This window comes from Arachis hypogaea, chromosome 1 (assembly GCF_003086295.3).
Source record: "Arachis hypogaea cultivar Tifrunner chromosome 1, arahy.Tifrunner.gnm2.J5K5, whole genome shotgun sequence".
Classification (NCBI taxonomy): domain Eukaryota; kingdom Viridiplantae; phylum Streptophyta; class Magnoliopsida; order Fabales; family Fabaceae; genus Arachis; species Arachis hypogaea.
In genome coordinates this window covers 100,694,611-100,704,065 of record NC_092036.1, presented here as the reverse complement: position 1 = coordinate 100,704,065, position 9,455 = coordinate 100,694,611, and the positions used below count along the sequence as shown (strand labels likewise).

The following is a 9,455-nucleotide window of genomic DNA, read 5'->3' as shown; positions in this document are numbered from 1 at the left end:
ACAGATGAACAAAAGTAGAAAGGAGTTTCACCTCAGAGATCTTCTTCTTTGGCCGAATCGGATTGCTACCACTTTAGGTATAGAGATCTTGAAGCTTCTTCTCCACTTCTTATCTTTAGTGGAAAAGATCTCAGCCACGCTATACTGTAGATATTCTTTTTACACGGGCCATCATCACCTTGGCCGCTTGCTTCTTCATAGCTTCTTTTCCTTTTTCCTCTGATAGCTTGCATCTTCTTCTTTCCTGACAGATAAACTGACCGAAACATAGAGAGAGAAGAAAGAGAAGAAAGAGAAAACTTTGGAAGTAATGAGTGAAATTAAAATCAATTAAAATAAATTAAAATTCATTACCCATCCCCTATGCATAGTAACGTGTGAGGCAATAAAAGCAATCAAATCAATTTTAATTTTCTCTTTCCTATTACCAATGCATGCAATTAAATCAAGTTAAATGAATTTTGAATTCCATCAAGGAAGAGAGTGGGTAACCGAACCAAACATGCTCCACTCCATTCTTCTTCCTTTCGAATTCGGACCAACCCATCGTTGGGTCAAATAGGAGCATTGCTTTTAGGCTTGCTCAATAATTTTCTGGCCCAATTATCTTGCTAACCAAATAAATATTACAGCCACATATCATTTTGAATTTTTGCAGAAGGCTGAATATTATCATCACATTGGGCTTGTGTAATTTTCGGCCCAATAATAAAATCTGCACAAAACAAAATTGTTAAACAACCAATTTATAATTACAATAAAATTAAGTTAACAATTTTGTAATTAATCATTTTTAATAATGTTTAATCATCATATTAATTTAAAATTTTTCAAACTCATCATGATGTTATATTAATAAAAGATAAAGTTGTCTATTACAAAACTTTAATTTATTTTATAAACATTTTAAACACTTGAATTTAATTCAATTTTATAGTTTTAATAATTCATTCCAAATACTAAAATTTAATTCAATTTTATACCATTAAAATTTTTCAAATAGACTAAAGACTTTTTATCGATAATATATTTTAAGATATTTTTTGTCAGCGCCTAATCTTTTGGATATTAAATTGGTAATTAATTCTTTTATATTTATTATTTTTATTATATTTATTAATTACCCCTAAAATAAATATATAATATTAAATATAATAAATATATAATTTTAAATATTATATATATATAAAATTATAAATATTAAATTAAATAAAATAATTTTAGATTTTTATCTCCATAACGTTACTGTTTCACAATATGGCCAAGTTGAAGTTCAATGTCGTTTGGAGGAAATTTTCTTCTGATTTTCGCCTTGGTTTGCCATTATTGACCCGATCCGAGTTACCAAAATATAAGCATACTACAATATTTTACAATCAGTAATCATAGTCGAGGTATCAAACATTTTATACATATAGATTCCTATCACATGTGACACACATTATATATTTGATGAGCACGTGTGCAGTATTATTCTATAGCCACATCCCAGATTACATACATGATGAGTTGCAGAGACAACCCTTCCAAACTAATTGAGTGGGATACGTGTCTGCAATTCAGATAAAAAGAAAATACACCTCCTCCAATTTATAAACATTGAATTAATTAATATTTCACCTTAATTAAGTAATATTATGTTTTTTCCAGGTTAAATTAATAGAGACACGGTATTTAAAAAAAAAAAACGAATCGTAGAGGATCCAAATCCACCCAAGTATAGTAGTAGTGCACGCGTACAAGCATGTGGGGACCTGGCATGCATTGCTTCATGCCTCTTATTGTATTGTGACATTGGTGGCAGTGGCATCATGGCCTAAAAATTTTCATTAGCAATACTATCCATTCTGCCACAGCGGTATTATAATAGCCCATAGGAACCAATTAAACCACCCCACAAAACCAGCTTCTATGAAACCAAAAAATCAGGATTACTAGGCCTACGTTTTCACAAGCAATTGGCCTTGTGATGTAACATTTATAGTACAGCATGCAATCAAAACCTCCCCCATATATGGTCATGTATTTCTCTTTGCATTTTAGCTCTAAGTGGATCTTAGTCTAGTTTTAGACATGGACTCGGTAGTGCCTATGAAATTGCAATAAATTTTCCTTTGTCCTTTATATGCTCTGACACAACTATGACATGTCAGGAAAATGAAATCCCATGTTAAAATTTCATAGTGCTATATTATATATGTTCCATGTCCCCCCAAAAGAAAAGACAAAGGCTTTTCGTGTTTGGGTTTAATGTTATTAAACTCATTAACATAACCACTAACCCAAGTCAATTTTATGTCTAATCCTTGTTTATCGGTTTACATAAAAATCAAACTAGTGCTCTAAAGGGGACAAGGGCAGGTGCGTTTTTGTCTAATTTTCTTCATTTGTGTGATTTAATATGTCTTCATCAGATGATATGCCAATTAGCTTATACTAGGATTAGCAAATAAGTCACAACTTGCCTCCACTAAACAAAACCTAATTATTTAATAACGGAAATAATGAATGAATGGCTCAGGATATGCGAGACCTAAAAATTTGAACAAACCAAGGCCGGCCATGCTTTTATTAGACACTGTCTATTTCCATTAACAAAATGGGATCATATATATGTACGCGTTTTCCACTCGTTTTTTTTGTGTTTTATTTTTTAATTATGAAAATATAAAAATCATCCTAAGTTATATGATTAATAGGACACCAGCCAAAAAAGAGATATGATTCATATAATTTAATTTTTTATTCCCTTTTTATAAACATGATTCATGTTAATATCTCTATCTCCTTTATCGTGATAGTAACATAATATTATCCTAGTGAAATAATTATCTTATCATTTTTCTCTTTGCTTTTTTTTTTTTTTGAAAAATTTTGTACATCTAATAAACAAAACCAAGTGTTGATTACTGTTAACTCAAATGTAAGTCAAATATTAAAAAAATTTATCATTATTTTCGTCTTAAAAAAAATTATCTATGTTACAAATGAGAGCTAGTCATTAAACATCCGTATAGAATATAATAAATATGTATAATTAAAATAGGTTTCAGAAACATCATTTTGTTCATAAAAAGCCAATGTACATTGATCAAAATTTATGTCCATTTATTTAATAATCATGTTATGTAAATATAAAAAATATATATTTATACATAAATATATAATAACTAAATTTTAGTATATAAATAGTATTTTGTTTAAATCTTTAACCTAATATTTTTCATGGTATGAAATCCAAGAATCCTAAGGTTCAATATATTGTTTACTTAATATGCTATCAGTCAAATATATATATTTTTTTACGATGATAGATATGGTGTTGTTAATACTTAATACGAGAAAATGTCGTGTTTTTTTTTACGAGTATTCTGTACAATACAGAAATTTTACGTAGCGATTTTTAATTTAATTAAAAATTTTATCAAATTTTTTATTTTAATTAAAAAAAAAACAAAAATCTCATCTAATATTTTTTTATTTTAATTTTAAAAATAAAAATTTTATCCAATAATTTTTAATTTTATAATTTGTCTTTATATTCTAGTAAAATTCCAAAAGTTCTCAATAATTTAGAATTAACTAAAAAAGATCCCTTATGTAAAGAAATTAGCCTCATAATCCAAGAGTAGTATTAGCAATATCTAGCAGAGTTAATTTCAAGTGAGGTATACCTTAAAATGAGGAAATAGGATCTGATAATTGTTAAATAATAAAACAATAATAATAGTTGTTTATCTAACATGTGTATTTTCTTAATTATTGTATAAAATTTGATTTTTTAATATAATTATTATATATTTATTAAAATAAAATGTTTTAAAATTTTGTATATTAATCATAAAATTGAAAAATAGAAGGGGAAGAGGCATTAATATAAAAATAAGAAAAAACAGAGAATTCCCCACACCATCCTCTCCTTCTCTTCCCCACAGAGAGAATGAGCTTATGAGCCCCCTTCGTGTTCCTCTACCACCCAACACACCCCACCACTACCTCCAGCTAACGTGCGCCCTCTTCCTTACCCTACGCACCCCCCTTCTTTCCTTTCCATTTCCGTTATTCTCTCTCTCTCTCTCTCACACACACAACATTTGTTTTTATCTTCTCACTTTCATAAACCTCCGCGTTAACCGTTCTCCCCCACCTCCTTTCTCTCGCTCTCTCTCTCATTCCCATCCAGATTCGGAGGTTCGGAACGACACCAAGCTTGCTTCGGGTGCCGCCGGTGGTGGTTTTAGGGTTAGGGTTTCCGAGAGATGTGGTATGCTTCAGGCATTCATGAATCTACGCGCTCTCTGTTTGAGGCCATTCGGGCTCGCTGACGACAAGGTCGACACTTCCCCCGTCGAAGTCAACGGCGGCAGCTTCAGAGGCAGCGGAAGCTTCAAAGGCGGCGGCGGCGCAAGAGAAGGCAAGGACAGCCTCCTCTGGTCTCGCGACGTCGGAAAATATGGCTCCGGCGATTTCTCCATGGCCGTCGTCCAGGCCAATCAGGTCCTTGAAGACCAGAGCCAGATAGAGTCCGGTCCCCTTGGCACCTTTGTTGGCATCTACGACGGTCACGGAGGACCCGACGCCGCGCGATTCGTATGCGATCACCTCTTTCGCCATTTTCAAGGTTCTTCATTCTGAATTCTGAATTCTGAATTCCCCGTTTCTGTTTTATTTGTATGTGTCAATGTATGTATATATAATTATATACTTGCCTGAAATGGTTTAATTTTTTCTGTTTATTTATTTTGCGAAGGTAGTTGTGGCATTCGTGTCGCCACGTTTTCAGTTTTGATTGTATATTTCCTTAATTACTACGCTCGGGTTTGGTAGTAACTGTTATGCGTGGTTTTCATCAATTCGCTTTTCCGTGAACTTTTTTCCTTTTGTGTTTTTTTTTTCTCATTGGTTACTCTTTTGAGTCGGATGATTTCCCAGGAATTCAACTACTATTGATGAACATGCAGGCCAATGGGTAACTACTATTCCTGACAGTATGTAGGAGCCATTTCCTTTTTTTTTTTTTTTTTTTTTTTGGAAGAACCTAAAACTTTAATTGGTGAATTTATTTTTGTTTCCCTCTAATGTGGATGAATTTTGGGGTGGCTTGCCACATAATAATGTCAACAAAGTGTTTTGGAAATGGACCCTTGCTTTCTGCATCGCTTTCTGTGTTGAAGGCCCATTGTATTTTGCAGAGCATTCTGCCGCTTTTAATTTTGGCCCCCTTCATGGGGTATATGTGTTGGGATTTGGTTTGGTTGTGCTTTGTCCCTTTTTTTTTTTGTCTTTCTTTTCTTTTTTCCTTCTTCTTTCTCTTTGTTGAAGGAGTGCTTCTTATGTTAGCTGTCTTAGATTTCAATGCTGTGCAGCAATATCAGCTGAAGCAAATGGAGGCGTGATCACTGAGACCATCGAGAGGGCATTCCGCCAAACAGAAGAAGGGTATGCTGCTCTTGTGTCAGACTTGTGGAGCACTCGGCCTCAAGTCGCAAGCGCCGGGACTTGTTGTCTGGTTGGAGTGATATTTCAGCAGACACTCTTTGTGGCAAACCTTGGAGACTCCCGCGTTGTATTGGGCAAGAAAGTTGGCAACACAGGAGGCGTTGCTGCAATTCAGCTTTCTACAGAACACAATGCAAATGTTGAAGCTGTGCGGCAGGAGCTTAAAGAGTTACACCCACATGATCCCCAGATTGTTGTCCTCAAACATGGAGTGTGGAGAGTCAAAGGCATTATTCAGGTGATTTCATATTACTGTGTGCTTTAAGAAACCCTTACTTTGCGTACATTAAAACTAGTGTTGGATTCATTGTGGGCTGCATTGTCCGCAACTTCTTGATATACTATGCGGAAGAAACTTAGATGATACTTGTGGAAAATACTAGGCCTCATATTCCTCGATCTCATTGCCTTTTTCCTGTGTAATACTTTTGCCAGAAATCCTTAAACAATAAACATATGCAGGCTAAAAGGAAATTCTCGATAAGGACACTATTATTGTCCCAATTCTGCTGTGAGGTTATTGATGCTTGGAGAAGACCTGTTCCTTTTTGTGTGTTAAAATTCCGCACTTAGACAAGTACCAAGCTTTTCAACTGGCAGAGGCATTGTGGCATGTAGCCTGCTTTGGGTAGTAGTCCATATGACGTATTTAAGTCATTATTTTTAATTTAAGAACCTAGTAGAAGATCATTAGAGAGGAGAAAGAAAAGAAAGCTAGGAGCTAGAAAGATACATTGAAATGACAATAAAAAATTAATAATACACAAAGCTCTCCTTATGGTTGCTATATCATAAGGAGACCAAAATTCTCGTCACATATCAAACACCAAGGCCTGAGAAGAATTGTTGAAATATGAGCATTTCACTTAGCAAGACGCCATAAATCCTTTCATCCTTAGTGTTGTAAAATCCCATGTAGCTACTAAACTCTCATCAGATCGATCCACCTTTAAAGTTCAACCAAGGTGAAGGCTTCAATTAACATACGTTGGATGAAAGTAGCTGAAGTGAAATGCAGAACCAAAGGAGTGACATTTTTGGTCTTAACGTCACGCTTAACACATATATCAAGCAGAACAGTTACATGTAATGTCTCAATTCAGAGCATGTAATTGGGTTAACCTTACTGAGTGTCATTTTCCATCTGTAGCAAAGATCAGAACAAAGCTGAACCAAATTGCAGTTAAATTTCTTTGTTTTGCTTACAAAAAGGAGAAATCAGAAATGTATGGTTTGGTTTGTGATTTTGAGTATAAAACCAGTCCATATAAATGCAGCAAACCTGCTAATCTGAATGGAGTATTCTGTTTTGACATATGATTTATAAATTATAATGCCTTTGTATGTCGAAATGAACGTCTTGATCATATAAAAGATGGTCAACATGTTTTCCATATATTTCTTCCTTTATTTTATTTTTTAAGTCAAATATGTTTATGTTAGATAATGGTTCAGGTTAGGTTCTGCAGTCATTGTCTCGTTTGTCATTTTAAACAAAAGCTCTCCAAATTATTTTTAGTACCATATCAACACCTGCTTGTATTTGATGCAGATTTCTAGATCTATAGGTGACGTATATATGAAAGACGCACAATTTAACCGGGAACCACTTCCTGCAAAATTCAGACTTCCTGAACCCATGCACATGCCTATCTTGAGTGCTGAACCCGCTATTATTTCTCATCGACTGCAACCAAATGATTCTTTCATTATATTTGCATCAGATGGCTTATGGGAGCACCTGAGCAATGAAAAGGCTGTGGAAATTGTTAGCAGCAATCCACACACGGTAAGGCTAATATTCCTGTCTGCAGTTTTACTGAGAATTTGTAAGCCCGAACCTTAACTGCTTGGTTATCTATATACTGTCAGTGCATTAAAGTTAAATTCATATATATATATATATATATATATATATATATATATATATATATATATATATATTCAAAGTATTTTTCTTATTGAAACTGTAGTCTATAGTGTGTGGTTCATGTGATCCGGAGACCATAATGCACAGGACATAAGTTTTCAAGTGCTTGTTGATTTTGTTGTTGTCGTCTATGCCATGGTTGAGACTCCCAAGAGGTACTCATGATATGTTTTGTTAGTGCAGGGTAGTGCCAAGAAACTTGTCAAGGCTGCCCTACACGAAGCAGCAAGAAAACGAGAGATGCGATATTCAGACCTGCGCAAGATAGACAAGAAGGTCCGACGCCATTTTCATGATGATATATCTGTTATTGTTTTATTCTTGAACCACGATCTTATATCCAAAGGCACAGTGCTAGACCCACCACTCTCACTTCGAAGCGCACTCGATCACTGACTCCAACTGGTGTCATCATTGTAATGTAAATTACACACACATGTTGTCTTGTACCAGTTTTTGGCAGCATACCACGATATACATGTGCCATTGCTACCTGCATTATAAGGTTGAGAATCATTCATCAGGCTCCAAATTGTTAAAAGTCATAACATGTTATTAGAATTTTGTCCATGAAAATGACAAAAGAAAAGAAAGGTAAAAAAGAATGTAACAAGCATTTGATTGTGGCCACTCCCTTTTCTAACCTTTGTAAGTCTTAAAATCTGGATTTAGACTTTTTATGACCGATTTAGACTGTGTAGGTAAATCCACCAGTATGTTAATTGAGTTCCAAATTATTTGACAAGTTAAGCTAATTTTGCATGCGTAATAAATCATCTTTGGGTGGAAATTTAACATTTTGCTTTGGCTCAACGGAAAAGACAAGATCACTTCGGCCAGGTGAAAATGCTACCTAATTTTAAAGAGAGATGTTAGGGGATTATTAAAATTTATTATTTTTGGTTATTAATTCAACCATTAATTCAATTTTTTGTTTTAATTTAGTAATTTAATAATATATTTTATCCTATATTTTTAAAATGTCAAGTGAAGTTTGCACCTTTTCAATTCACATGATCAATTCACATTAGTATGAGGAGCCAATGTATGTTTTATACAATATGTACAATGGGGTTAAATTAAAATTAGAATTAAATTAGAGACAATTAATTAATTTTGAGTAGTTTTCAATTTAAAATTTAAATCAAATCATGATTTTCGTTAGTTATGGCAATTAATTAATTTTAAGTAGTTTTTCATTTAAAATTTGGATTAAATTATTATTTCCGTCAGAATCAAATTAGAATTATTTTCCTCTCTCAATATGTTGTAAACTCTTCTCTCACTCTCTCCTCGAAGCAAAAATCGGTATAGTGCCGCCACAGTTACCAGTCGTCGCGGACATTGCGCCGACACTCTTCCGAATGGCGCCGTCGTCCGCACAGGCCACCGTATGTAGGGAGGACGCGCATATTGTGCGAGTCGAGCTCGCAGCACCGCAGCAACCCGGACGTCCAGCGCTTCCATTGCAGTCGGTTTGTGCCTTCTTCCTGTCGCCGGAGGTTCACTTTCTCTGTGAACGTGGATGGTTATTCTTGGGTGTTTAGTTGTAGACGATGATTGTTGATTATGATTTATACACGTTCACATTGGATATTCGTTTTTGTATGATTTTGGATGTTCAATTTCTCAGTTTTCGCGGATGTTTATTCTTCAAGTAATTCAACAAGACCCAGGCATGCAGCAGCGCTGGGATGATGCGAGCGCGGGGTTCGGGGCTGCAACTCACGTCGGCGACACTGACAGTTGCAGGTCACGGATGTTCGACCGCGTGAGGAGTGAAGGAGGTTCTTCCAGCGAGGGCGTTGGCGCAAGGAGGTGGAGCGCGACAGTTCCGGTCAGCAGGAACAGAAGCTACACGTCGCACAGAAACAGAGCGGTAGGACGTAGGTTGCTACGCACACGGTGGGGCGGCGGAGAAAGGGGATTTTTCTACGGAACAAACAATGAGATTTTTTGGAGGGTAGGTAATGGTGGGTGATGAAGGGTTAATGTGAAAGAATTTTGGGTAAATTGGAGGTAGATA

The 9,455-nt window shown here is 35.0% G+C and overlaps 1 protein-coding gene across 2 annotated transcripts; it reads left to right on the top strand.

Moving 5' to 3' along the window:
* The first annotated feature begins 3,858 nt into the window (after positions 1 to 3,858).
* Positions 3,859 to 8,059, top strand: LOC112703182 (probable protein phosphatase 2C 42). 2 transcript variants are annotated; one of them, XM_025754527.3, is made up of 4 exons: positions 3,859 to 4,621; positions 5,350 to 5,737; positions 7,052 to 7,288; positions 7,613 to 8,059. In XM_025754527.3, exons 1-4 carry the CDS (start codon positions 4,593 to 4,595, stop codon positions 7,823 to 7,825), a joined length of 867 nt encoding a protein of 288 aa, XP_025610312.1. In that variant the 5' UTR covers positions 3,859 to 4,592; the 3' UTR covers positions 7,826 to 8,059. The 2 variants fall into 2 exon arrangements, with proteins under 2 accessions (XP_025610312.1, XP_025610305.1); XM_025754520.3 differs by having other exon boundaries at positions 3,866 to 4,621; positions 5,367 to 5,737.
* The last annotated feature ends 1,396 nt before the right edge of the window (positions 8,060 to 9,455 follow it).